Genomic DNA, 14,400 nt, shown 5'->3' with positions numbered 1-14,400 from the left:
TATATATACATATACATATATACATACATATATATACACATATACACATATATATACACCCACATATATACATACACACACACACACACATATATATATATATATAGTCATAGTACTCTACTATGAAGCAGAGAAAACTCAGCCATAATGTGCCCATGGACTATTGTTCCACTGAGTTTAGAATGGGTAAAATAACTTTTGACCATGTTCACAGCCTACTTGAAAAGAAACTTTGTGAAACAATAAATCTTGTATTTCTGGTTTTCAAAATTTAATAACATGATTTCAAAAATCATACTTCTGTTAAAACTTTTTACATTTAAAAACACAGGAAAAAGAAGAACATGATTATGCTTTCCAACATATAAATGTAGTTATATAAAAACAATCATTACATCTCATCACAAATAATTTCGCTCCCATCTGTTCAATAGTATTAAGAGCTACACAAATTCCTATCAAGAAATGGAGAACTGCTATATTGTAACTTGTATTTTAAGTCATGTTTTTAAAATAATGAAAATACTACCATGCAAATACTGGATTTACTTCTTGACTCACCTCGCCCCCATTAACATATTCCATCACAAAACACAAACGGTCTTTTGTCTGGAAGGAATATTTCAAGGACTTGAAATAAAAAAAAGAAAAAATGTTACATTATAATCCTGTATTCTTATAATTATAATAGTACTAAAAATAGAACACATAGAAATAGTAAGCATGAAAGATGAAAAGAATTGTTATTGTTTAAGAGTTTATTTACTACTTAAAAGTGCTTAAGAGTTTATGAGAAACATAAAACAAATGTTTAGTTCACAATAGGTATTATTACAAGAAAAACTAAAATTAAAATTTCAAGTAAAAGTAAACTTAATTGCAACAAGCACTTCTCAATCTAATTTGCCATTGATTTGAAGCTGCATTAGTACTCAAGGTTCTCATCCATGCAACCTCACAGCGTGGCCAACAAATTACACTAGTTGAAGTTCCTTAGGAATGTAGCTACGGTTGTTATACTCAGGTTTCTAATACAATGACAACATCACTTTTTGCATATTGAGTGCACAACAGAACCCAACCCAACAGAGTTGGTTTATATAATTTTGTAGGTTATATATAGGTTATTAAAATATACCCAAATGCTATCTTATTACACTAGACAATAAACACACCAAAAAAGGTAGCAAAGTAAGTCTAGGTATCTACTGACAGCTCTGAAAATGTCTATTTCAGATATTCCAAACAGTGTAAAGGGTTCCACTTTGGAAAGTCTAGCTATTATTTTTCATCTCAATATAGTTCATCGGAACCAAGAAAATACAGAAACTTTACCAATTATCCCTATATTACAAGGAATCTAAGAACAGAACTAAAAAATCCAGTTTCTTTCAAGACAACTAAGTTGTAGGCATACCATATAATCAGTTTATACTTTGTCTAGTGAAAAAAACGTAGCATGGCTTATCCCACCTCTAATGTATTTAGCATTCCCATATTTCTTAAAGTACTCTATCCCTCAAAGAAGTCTCATTTCTATAAAATATATTCGATAAACATTTCTGCCTTCCATATTTGAAGAAATGCTTCTGATTATTAAAATATTTATCAGAAGCCAATAAAACAAACATAAAATCTTTACATTTAAGAAAATTTTAAAAATCAGCCATTTCCTCAATAGTCTCCTTAAAATGCCAGAGGTAATGTATTAATTCTATGGTCTGTTTTTGTTTTTAATGGCAAGAGATTCATGGGAGAAAAAAAATTCTCAAAAAAGTAATAAATGCATAATGGGAGGAATTATCAATGCATACACACGGTAAAAATCCATACATTCTAATAAGTTATAAGAAATTTGACTTACGGTCTTTCCACAAAGAAAATGAGATATCTAAATGAATAGTATTTTTCACAATTTAATTTCTAACATAAAATTCCTTAAACTTCAAATGTTACAATTATAACATCTGTCCTCTAGTCACTTACTGTTAAAAAGGGATGTCTAGTGTTCTTTAATACTCTGCTTTCAGTTAGAGTGTGTGCCACTTCATCCTACAAAAGAAAAAAGGCAAACCTTCAATATATGTTTTGAGCACTGATAATAATAATTTCACTATTTCTCTAAAATTGGAAGAGGTTAAGCCCAGAGATCGAAAAGGATTTTAAAACACAGTGGCATGCTTCCTTTACCACTCAGCATTCTCTCCACCAAAATACAAAAAAACTCAAATTAATGATTTAATTCAGATGACTGTATAAGTTCATATAAATTCACTCATACTTAATCAAAGTATATCAATGATGATATAAAAATCAGTCAGAAAATTATCAGGGACACAGAAAATTAAATATTGAGCTTTCCTCCTTGAAGGGAACAATTTATCAACTAATATTTCTGCTTGAGGTAATTTAATATCTCCATGTTTGTAATACATTTTATTCAGGGGGATGAAAGGATATATTTCCCAATAAATATCAAAGAATTTAAAAGTCTCGTACTTTAAATAAATCAGTTATTAGAACACAGAATACACATGCAATATTTAGTTCTAAATTACACATTTTAGAAATAGAAAGGAACAGAGTATAAAAATATATACCTTTCTGCTTGTGGCTTTTTAATTTGCGTCTTAATTTTTAAAGCCAAGTTCTTGCTCTGTTGCCCAGGATAGAGTACAGTGGTACAATCACAGCTCACTGTAACCTTGAACTCCTGGACTCAAGCATTACTCCTGTCTCAGCCTCCTGAGTAGCTGGGATTACAGATGTGAGGCACCATTGCCCAGCCTTATATGCTTCCTTATTTATTTTTTTAGAGATAGGGTCTTGCTATGTTGCCCAGGCTGAGCTCAAACTCCTGAGGATCAAGGAATCCTCCCGCTTCAGACTCCCAAGTAGCAGAGACTACAGGTTGTTTTTTTTCCTTTGGTTGGGGGCGTGGGTGTTACACATTTTTTTTTATTTCAATAGGTTTTTGGGGAGCAGGTGGTGTTACATGAATAAGTTCTTTAGTGGTGATTTCTGAGATTTTGGTGCACCCATCACCTGAGAAGCATATGCTGTACCCAATGTGTAGTCTTTTATGCCTCACCCTGCTTCCATCCTTTCCCCCAACTCCCCAAAGTCCACTGTATCCTTCTTTTGCTTTTTCGTCCTCATAGCTTAGCTCCAGAGACTACAGGTTTAATGTGGTTTTCTTAAAAAAAAAAAAAAAAAGCTCACAACCCTCCTACTGTAGGTGATCATTTTAAAATGTAAGTATATTTCAAACCAAAAATAAGCTAAGAATGTTTTCCCCAACTTTGGGCATAAATCTCATATTGATATCAAAAGCAAACTAGTGTTTTCTTCAACATATGGAGAACTGGAGATAATGTTTCATATTTCAAAAGTAACACTATCTTAAAGAAGAAACGAAAGGAAGACAACTGCTGAAACTAACACAGCATCTCTGTTCTTCACTTCTGGCAAGATCTTAAATAAAGCCCTTGCTGAATCAATTTCTTAACACTGTCAGAAAATCAAAATTAGATAGAAGAAAGACATGAAAAGCAAAACACCAGGACACTGCATTATATTTGTTATCTTTATAAAAATATTTGACCTTAAACTCGAAAGATAATGATAACTAGATTAATCAAAGAAGCTAAGATCCCACAACCATTCAAAGAAGGTAAGATCAATTGTGTCTGAACAGAAAGTATAATTAACAACGAGTGAAGGAAAGCATAAACATGAAATCATCTCAGTCTTATTTGTTTTATAGGAGTCAGTTTTAAGTGCTCAATTTGAAAGCCAATGTCATATCGTACTATAGTTCCTAAGTTAATTAGAATAGCAAACATTGTAAAACAAAATAAATCAGAAGCAGAAATGACACCAGAACTTACTGATTTCCATATACACTGTGCCTAACATAATGGTAAGCATACAGCAGATACTTAATAAATGTCTATTGAACTGAATTGTGTATCATAGGAAAGAATTCCAAGACGTCAAGTGTGCAAGAGCTCATTCATCCATCCACCCACCCACCCACCGACTTCTTCAACACATATGAAACAAGTATCTTCTGGGTATTCGTCCGCACATCAGAGACAGGACACTGAACAAATAGACAAAATTCTCTGCTCTCATGGAGCTTTAATTCTACTTACATGGTGATCAGTGTTAATGGGAAAAACCAGAGAAGGGGATACTACAGTTAATGAGCATCACAGAGGGAATATGAAATACATAATTAAGCATTATACAAGTGGCTATTTTGTGATATACTGAACCAAGTCCATTCACTTAAAAAAAAAACTGCTGATGTGTACTCACTAATTGCTAAGAACAGTGCTGGTATAAGGTAACTTAATAAAAAAAAAAAGATCCCATTGCTCATAGAGTTCAAAGGCTAGTGGAAAACACAAACAAGTAAATTATCCAAGTTAAATAATTACTCTTTCTGATAAGTGATATTAAGGAAAAAGTGGAGGTTATCCACTATTGTCAATGGGGCTGTAAGGGAAAACCAATGCTATTGGTAGAGTGTAAGTTGGGTATTGTGATGGTGTGGGACATAGAGAAAAGTGATGGGGTGGGGGTGACATAATGTTTGTAAAAGTCTACTCACGTTCTTCTAAGAAGGATCAATTAGGAAAGCATTACAGAACCCCAAGAGAGAAGTGAGGATGGCTTGGACTACTATGGTGGCAGCGGAACAAGAAAAAGGGGATAGTTCTGAGATATAAAGTTAACGGTGCTAATATAAAAGTTACATGCCTCCAACATGAGAGTGAATCACAGACATTTTTATAGGCAGTTCAGAAAGAAATTCACAGAAGATAACATCTACCTGTTGTGGTTTAAGATGTTAAGTGATCTGGGTCAAGAAATTAGGAAAAGACTAGAGAAAAGTATGTATGAAATTTATTTAGAAATAGAAAAGATATTCTAGTGCTTTGAATATTTTCAGTGGGGTATTACATTCTATTTTGTTAAAACAGGCTTATCACACATAATAGTTATTTTTCTAAATCACTTAGTAACTTTCATGAGGGAAGACTTTTCTACCCCCTAAATTTGTAATCTGACCACATCCAAGGAACCAAGTAAAGACGTATGGAGGCAAAAGCAAAAACAGTATTTGTTATGAGAATGGAACTGGAATGAACACCATGTACATACCAAAATGTATTTTCTGACATATTTTACAGCTGATCAGATTAGAATTTCTTCCCATTAATGCATATTTAATGGTACTGTATTTTACATACTAATTAGTTTCTGCTATGAAGATAAGGTATGCGCAAGCTAAAAAGTAAACACAGATGCCAATAATTTTTAATTACAATTAAAAGCAACATGTCAAAACAAAAAGTTAAAAATAACAGTAGTAAAACAGTGACTAAAACAATGTGATGCCTTTTAAAAAATCCATTTGTTGATCATAATTATGAAGAGTTCTAGAAATGCTTGGGGTACAATGTATTTTTTTTCATGGAAAAGCTTTTGAGATACAAATTTACGTATATTTATCCATGGTAAAATAGTAAATAATGAACTTTTAAATCTAATTTCTTTCATAGAAAGAAGAATTAGGGGGAATGGGATTTTATTTCTTGAGGCAGAGGAATAGTCTTTTTAATATTTTATTTTCCCAATCCTCTCCAATTTATCATTCACCCTCTACTACACATGATCTAAAGTTCTCCTTTCATTTGACCCTCTCGATGTTTTGTGGTAATTAGGTTATTTGAGGGAATGAGGTGTAGGAGAGGGCAAACAAGAGGAGAAAAAGAAAATTTCTACCCTTAATGATCAAGAACACCATGAGTGTCATCTCCTTTAATCCCTGCACCAACTGATCCCACATCTAAGTTCAATAGTAAAGGTCATTTCTACTTCACAAAACTGCCTCCCATCTTCAAACAACCTACTATCTACTTCACTAGGTACTCTGCTCACATTATTTTCTCCAAATTGACCACAAGTCTAGTTGAAATCAAGACACATTCTGTCTAAACCATTTCCTCCATCAACCCAGAGCTACAAATGAGACCTAGAGGAAGACACGAATCAGGTGGGAGAAACGGGAAGAGGGTAGAGAAATGTTACTTTGGCACATGTTTTTTTGATACATAATAGTTGTATACATTTTCGGGGTACATGTGTTGTTTTGACACATTCCATATGTGTAATGACCAAATTAGGGTAATGGGGATATTCATCACCTCCAACCTTTAACTTTTCTTTATGCTGGAGACATTCAAATTCTTCTCTTCCAGCTATTTTAAAATACACAGTAGGTGGCTGTTAACTATAGTCGCCCTACTGAACTATCTAACACTAGGTCTTATTACAACTGTACTTCTGTACCTATTAATCAACTCCATCTCCCCATCCCCCTACCATTCCCAGCCTCTAGGAACAACCAATCTACTGTCTATCTTGATGCAATCTCGTTTTTTAGCTCCCACATAAGAAAATGTGCAATATTTGTCTTTCTGTGCCTGGCTTATTTCACTTAACATAATGGGTTCCATTTCCATCAATGTTGCTGCAGATGACATGATTTCATTCTTTTTATGGCTAAATAATATTCCACTCTGTACGTATATCGCATTTATCCTTTCATTCATTGATGGGCACTTAGGTTGATTACATATTTTGGCTGTTGTGAATAGTGCTGCAATAAACCTAAGGGTGTAGATGTCTCCCCGATATGATGATTTCCTTTGCTTTGGATATATATATGGTAGTTCTATTTTTAGTTTTTGAGGAACTTTCATATGGTTTTCTATAGTGGTTATACTGATTTACATTCCCACCAATAGCATAGGAGAGTTCCCTTTAGCATCTGTGATTTTTTTGTTTTTTTGATAAAAGTCATTGTAACTGGGGTGAGATGATGATATGGTTAGGTACCCACCCAAGCCTCATCTTGAATTGCAATCCCCATAATCCCTACATGTCGAGGGAGAGACCTGATGGGAGGTGACTGGGATCAGGGGGCAGTGTCTCCCACGCTGTTCTTGTGATAGTGAGTGAATTCTTAGGAGCTCTGATGGTTTTATAAGTGTCTGACAGTTCCTCTTCAAACACTCGCTCTTTCTTCGCCTGACACCACACAAGACATGCCTCTTCCCCTTTCCATCATGACTGTAAGTTTCCTGAAGCCTCCCCAGCCACGCAGAACTGTGAGTCAATTAAACCTCTTTTCTTTATAAATTACCCAGTCTTGGGCAGTTCTTTATACCAGTGTGAGAATGAACTAATACAGATGATATCACATTGTGGTTTTGATTTGCATTTCCCTGATGAGTAGTGATATGACACACTTTTACAAATTAAACAATGATTACCAGTGATTATTATTTACTTTTCCACTGTCTCAACAAGCCATATGTTAGCAATGTATACTTTTTTTTTTCCTGCCAGAGGAGAGATGTCACACTTATCAAGCTCTAAATTTTGGGTTCTAACTTTTGTTTCTTGAAAACTTGAGCACTGGCCCAGATAATGACTTCTAATACTTCTTCCATTCTCCAACTGTCAGACTGTCTTCTGTTCCTTGATTTCTATTCCTTTTTTTGAAGATTTCTCACCTTGATGGAGATGAAAGCACCGTTGTTCTCTGTTAACTACAAACATTATTGCGCCTTTCTCGAGTATTGTGTTTGATACTTTGTTCTTGATGCTCCTGTTCCAAACATTCCTTAGATGAAGGCCAAATGAACTCCTTTGACTTCCATCATGATATAATCACTTTGGACTCCAGTCTTTCTTCTGCCTCTCTCATACGCGGTATTGGGACAAGTTCATCTCTACCCTCTTAACTCTGTATTTCACATCTAAAGATAAATTTACACAAACATATTGACTAACACCATTGGAATCTCCCTAAAAACTCAGCTGAATCTTCTGAGGCCTCTTTCATCCATCGCTACTTAGGTCACTCTTCAATTTCTCAGGATGGTTGTTTCAAATCTTTCCCAGGCCTTCTTCCTTGCCTGGTAGGTATACTTAAATGTACACACTAACCCTTACCTAGTCAAGCTACTAAGCTAAGACTAGAACCCAGGTCTGTGCTGACTTCCAAGCACAGGAGCTTTTCATTTATTTGTCTCTCTTTATCTCAGTCTCACTCGTTCACACTTTCAAAATGCGATCTTACTTCCTACTCAGAAGAGAAGCCATAAACGTAACATTTAACACATTTGATCACTCCTTCCTCCTGAAAACGTGTTCTTCTTTTGGGTCCCAGGACATCCTAATCTCTTCATCTTCCTCCTCTTCAGTGGTTGTCTTTCCGCAGTCTCATTTGCTGCTTCCTTTGCTCTGAAACCCTTATTCTGTAAGCATCTCCAGGACTTAGTCCTCAGAATTCTCTTCACTGGGTACACTCTTCCTTTGGTGAACTCATTCAGACTATGGCTCTAATACAGGATATATGCTGACAGACTTCCAAATTTATACCTCAAATCTAGACTTCTTTCCTCAACTTAAAAAATGCCTATTTGGCATGGATGTATAATCAATAACATAAACTGGAGTATCTAACAAAAATAGCAAATTTGACATATCTAAAACCTAATTCCAAATCTCCCCTTGAAAAGTTTCTCCTGCAGTCAACTTCAATGTAGTGAATGGCAATACCATGCTTTCAGTTGCTTAGACCAAACATCTTAACAATGATCTCCAACTCCTTTTTTTTCCCACTCATACTCTACATTCAATCTGTCAAGCAATCCTGTTGGTTCTTCATCAAAATACACCCAAGGTCTCATTATCATCACTACCTCCATTGCTACTACCCTAGTACAAGCCACTATCATCAATTATCTAGATTACTGCTGCAATTAGCAAACTATCTGCTTCCAATCCACAGTCTATTGTCAACACTGCAGCCAAAGTGATACTGAAAACTAGACTGTGTAACTACACGGCATAAAAATTTCCAAAGGCTTCCCACTTCATTCACAGTAAAAGCCAATATCCTTACAAACATCCTACACCATTCTTGTTCCACACCATGCTAGACTCCTAGCTATTCAAAGAATGTGTTAGAATGTGCTAAGTAAGCTCCCTCCTCAGGGCCTTCTCAATTGCTATTTCCCCTTGCTGGAACATTCTTCCTTCAAAATATCTAAAGGACTTGCTTCCTGATCTCCTTCAAATGCTTGCTGAAATTTCACCTTTCAGTGAGGCCTTCCATAGTCATGCTATTTAAAACTGCATTAAGTCCCCAAAATCGCTACCATCATTATTCCTTATTTCCCTACTCCACTTTTCTCTGTAAGTATGGATTAGTTTATTACATACTCTATGGTTTATTTATTATGTGTATTATTTATTCTCTAATTGCTGACTTGAATACAATTTCCCAAAGGAGAGGAGTTTGTCAGTTTTGTTCGTTCAAATGGTCCCAGTGCCTAGAGCAGTACCTAGCAAATAATTAGGTGTTCGACATATATTTATTGAAATAATGAGTGAATGAACTAGTAAATAATGAATAACCTTGGTACATGCTGCTGAAGAATAGAAGCTACACGAACTGCATGAAATAACTCTAGAACATAAATCACTGAAATCATACTCCCAATAGAACAATGACAGTTGATGAAGGTATAGCAGATCAAACCATTATCTGCTTCCTACAATAAACCACAATCATTGATGCAATGTTTAATACAGAGGTTCAAAAGAACATGAAAGAAGAGAACAAAGTAACTGGCTGATCACGTTAAGAGATTTCAGTTAAGATCCACCAGTAAGAACTTAAGAGTCCAAGGAAAAAGAGATGCCAGTAATCAAGCAAACGCATTGGGTTATTTTAATGGACTTACGTGCAGAAAAAGGGTAACACATCAGGCCTGGGTTGCCCAAACTCTACACATTCCCAAAAAAGTCAGTCTTCAGAACTGGCCCTTGGCCAACTCCTGGGAAATGAATTCTGAGCCTTTGAAATATTCTGCCTGGTCAGAGTATTTTTGTATGCTGGAGATCTTGGGCCACATGGTACCAGTTTGACTAGATAGTTTATGCAAACAACAGGATGCATGATTAATACTTCGTGCCTGATTTTGCTCTGAGAGGTTGGAATCTGAGCATCTCAGGGCAGTCATGAAGGTACTGCTTGCCTATGTGACTGACTTCCAATAAAAACCCTGGACACCAAGGCTCAGGTAAGCTTCTTTAGTTGACAACACTTCACTACTGGGAGAATTAAAAATTAACCATCACAGAGGCACTTATGTGTCAACTTGACTGGATTAAGGAATACCTAGAGAACTGGTAAAGCATTACTAATAGCTGTTTCTGTGTTTCCAGAGGAGACTGGAATGTGAATTGATGGACTGAGTGAGAAATATTCACCCACAATGTGAGCAGACACCATCCAATCAACTAAGAGCCCAAATAGGACCAAAAAAAGCAAAGAAAAGGCGCTCTCCTGGAATGGGGACACTCTTCTTCTCCTGTCCTTGGACATCAGAACTCTAGGCTCTCTGACATTTGGACTCCAGGCTTTATACCAGCAACTCCCTAGTTTCCCACCAAAACCCAGGTTCCTGGCCCTTAGCCTCAGACTAAGAATTACACCATCAGCTTCCCAGGGAACTTGGACTGAGATACATTACCAGCATCCGAAGGTCTCCAGCTTCCAGATGGCCTGTCTTGGGAATTTTCAACCTCCATAATCACATGAGCCAATTTCCCAGTGAATTCTCTCTCATATATGTATATGTATCCGATTGTGTCTGTCTCTCTGGAGATCCTTGATTTCACCACACCATCCATGTGACTCCACTGGAAGAAGATACCTTAAAGCTTGCACTTGGTTTCTCCACGATTTTGCTCTATGTGGTTTTCCCTTTGCTGATTTTAATCTGTACTTTTCACTATCATAAACAATAACCATGAGTCTTTTCTGAGTCTTGTGAGTCATGACTCACTGAGCCTGAGAGTGGTCTTAGGGACAGCTGACACAGTTGCCATCATAAGTAGGACTCATTAAAGCATGGCAAAAACATTGTTTCAAAAAAGGAAGAATGACAGGGCAGACAATGACAAACTCTGATGCCTAAATGGGTATACAGTGACCAATGGCATGAGACGGCAGCTGTACTGTGCTGTTACTACATATAGAAGTTGTCAATGGAATTTAGAAATGACAGACCAAAATCTCAAGGACTTAGATCACTGGATACATAAAGAAATGCAAAATGATGAGAAACAAGCTAAATACACAATCCACTGGTAACTTGTACTTTTTTTCCCCACATGTAAGATTTTTATTCCAATTTGATTTGCATTTCAAAGGAAATTATAAAATGTATCCACTTTTTTTAAGACAAAAATTTAATTATAAAACATGATAAACTTCCAGGTTAAAATTAGGCTAACTGCTTGGAATAACAAACTCTTAAATCACCATTTTCCACCTCCACACCAAGAATAACCATTTAATCAACCATACTGTAACAGCAGGATAGCACTGAGACTTGAGTAAAGAGGAAAACTAAAGAGCTCTTCCAGCACCAAACCATGAACATTTTTATGACTTCTTATAGTGGTGAACGGCAACCACATCATCACCAAAAGTAAGTCATAACCACTTCACCATACTTAATTTCTCTTATAAAATATGTTTCTTTGTCATCCCATTTCTGTATGTGAATGAGTTTGTCTCTGTCCAGACTAACAACAAACTTGCAGTTTCTGTCATCTGTAGTGGTTTCATCAAACTCTTCTCCCAGATGGAAACTAACCTCTGTGTTCTTGAACATACTTTGAATCCTCATCACCACCTTTTGTCTTCTTCTTAACTGATAATCACTGTTGGTTTGTCCACATTTCCCACCTGCCTAGTGACAAAGCCCATCCCTAGAGCCTTCATGTACTCATCAAAGTTCTGTCGGTCAGCTTCCAGGTATTACAGAAAGCCTCCTCCACCCTTGCCCTTTCCCCACTTTAGAGACAGAAGTGAGAAGCTGCTGGACTTACTGCCACTGCAGTTTGTGTTTTTTTTTTTTTTTTTTTTTTTTGAGAGGGAGTCTCGCTGTGTCTCCCAGGCTGGAGTACAGTGGCATGATCTCAGATCACTGCAACCTCTGCCTCCTGGGTTCCAGTGATTCTCCTGCCTCAGCCCCTCAAGTAGCTGGGATTACAGGCGCATGCCACCAAGCCAAGCTAATTTTTTGTATTTTTAGTGGAGACAGGGTTTCACCATGTTGGTCAGGCTGGTCTCAAACTCCTGGCCTCGAGTGATCTGCCTGTCTTGGCCTCCCAACGTACTGGGATTACAAATGTGAGCCACTGCGCCTGGCCCAGTCTGCTGTATTTTAAAACAGCTAAAATGAAAGTAAGAGAGAATGTTAAGGAAATCCTGATGCTCAAAAAGCTTGGATTTTGGTTAGCTTGAGCTATGGCTGTTAGCCTCCAGGATAAACCCAATGGAAAATTATGCTGAAAAAAACAGACAGTATTTCTATGGCCTTTGACCACCAGGAACATTGTCCAAATGGTGGGTGACAAAACCAAGACAGTACTGGAAGCAGGGGTTATGTGTGAAGGAGTTATCTTGCCTTGTGAACTGGTATTCATCGGGTTCCTGAAAAACATTTAAGAAAATAGATTGTGAGAGTGACTAACTTGGGAGCAGTATCTTTGATTCTGAATGTTGCAGAATGAAGAAGTCTGCTTGGGGTTGATGCAGGAACCTTATTACTGAACAATCATGGATTGTTGTACATGATCCAAAGACACAATAGATTGTTCCTAAAGGGACAGCTAGTCTGGTGGACTGGGTAAAAGCCACTGTAAAATTTGTTTACCCTGAAAAGGGAAATGGTCCTTCCCCTCCTTTAAATGCCAAGTGGCACTCCTCCATAGATGACATAGCTGGTAAGCTGCATATGCAAACCATGCTGGATTAACTTCATGGTCATCGCGATGTTTGTTCATCCTTAATATGCCCTTTAAATCATGGTAAATACTGTGACTAAAGGGGCCCCTCTAGGCAGGCATCTGATATAACTGCTGCAAAATCTATCAATGGTCCAAGAAATGTGTCAGATTTGTTGTCTCAGCTTCTTAATATGGGTCTTACAGATGCTAAGAAAATAAGACTGAATCACAAGTGAATGGGTAACACAAAACAGATAGTCAACGAAGTCCCAAGCAGGATGAAGTTTTAAATGGTTACTAAGAGATGGGATGAATAAAATGGACACTGATGTTAACACAAAGGTCTTAATGCTGCACTATCAGAAGTTAGGTTTACCAATGGGAGCGCCTCTTAGTCCCCCAACACTGAAGGGCCCTAAACAAACACTCTATGCACCCTAATTTCAAGGAATGCACCAAGCTGGGAAGCAAAAATGACAATGAAGAACCTCAGTTCAAATCATCAGAGGTGATGGGCTACCAAATTAATCAGGATGAGGACTGACACAGAAGCAGGGCTTTCTTTTAACTAATCTCCTAGTAGGGACTGAAGGCCATATGCACACCTGTAGGTACAATAGAAGGTAAAAAAGAAACCTTCCAGGGGTTCCTGACATAGAATTCAGTGCCTCTGATTCCAAAACCTATTGGTAAAATCCTAGCAGAGGCAATAACTAGAAAGACAGGATATGAGGATGAAATGGCTGATAGGATTAAATTAAAATTTGGATGAAAATTAGTATGTTTGAATGAATCTTGGAAGTATTTGCATCCACATTACCTGAATATGTTTTGGGGAAGGATATGATGTTTGACCAGGGAAAACTTCAGCTACTATACTGCAGAAAGCTTGTTAGTTTTCCCTTCAGTCAGAACAGGCTAAATGAGAATCTGTGCAACTTCCCCAGCTCACATAGGTTGTTAATTTGAAACAGTATCATGGTGGACCAAAAGAGATTTAGCACATGAATTAATGACATGTTCGACACTGGAGTGCTGTTACCAACAAATTCTGTGTCGTGCATGAAAAAGGTGAATTATTCATGAAAACTCACAGCAGATAATCAAGACTTGAATAATATAGTGTCATCTACAGCATCAGCAGTCTCTGACATGGTTTCAGAAGTTCTCACAATAAAACAATCTAAAAGAGACATACTCAGCCAGACATAGTGGCTCACACCTGTAATCCCAGCACTTTGGGAGGCCAAGGCAGGAGGATCACTTGAGTCCAGGAGTTCAAGACTAGCCTGGACAACATAGTGAGACCCTGTTTCAATTAAAAAAAAAAAAGAGAGAGAGACATACTGATTGATCTTGAAAATACTTTTTTCTTGGTCCCAATCTCAGGAAAAAAACAACTGCACTTTGCCTTCTAGTGGGAATGATCCCAATTTACACTTACTGCAGTGCTGCAGGTTTATCTGCATTTATCAGCTTACCATTATAATTTGTTTCGAAGGGATT

At 36.9% G+C, this 14,400-nt stretch overlaps 1 protein-coding gene and 1 pseudogene across 5 annotated transcripts in view; both read right to left on the bottom strand.

The window, feature by feature from the left end:
* AKT3 (AKT serine/threonine kinase 3) overlaps window positions 1-14,400 on the bottom strand; it is a 360,266-nt gene that overhangs the window by 113,450 nt on the left and 232,416 nt on the right. For all 5 annotated transcript variants that reach the window (XM_016934876.4, XM_016935872.4, NM_001280064.1 and 2 more), the window contains 2 exon segments: window positions 1,987-2,052; window positions 562-630 (listed from right to left, as the gene is read on the bottom strand). In XM_016934876.4, coding sequence (XP_016790365.1) covers window positions 562-630; window positions 1,987-2,052 — 135 coding nt within the window.
* Window positions 11,453-12,886, bottom strand: LOC107973515 (fatty acid-binding protein, brain-like; annotated as a pseudogene).

Source organism: Pan troglodytes, chromosome 1 (genome assembly GCF_028858775.2).
Source record: "Pan troglodytes isolate AG18354 chromosome 1, NHGRI_mPanTro3-v2.0_pri, whole genome shotgun sequence".
Taxonomy (NCBI): domain Eukaryota; kingdom Metazoa; phylum Chordata; class Mammalia; order Primates; family Hominidae; genus Pan; species Pan troglodytes.
The sequence above is the reverse complement of the archived record's forward strand: the minus strand, read 5'-3'. Positions and strand labels throughout refer to the sequence as shown.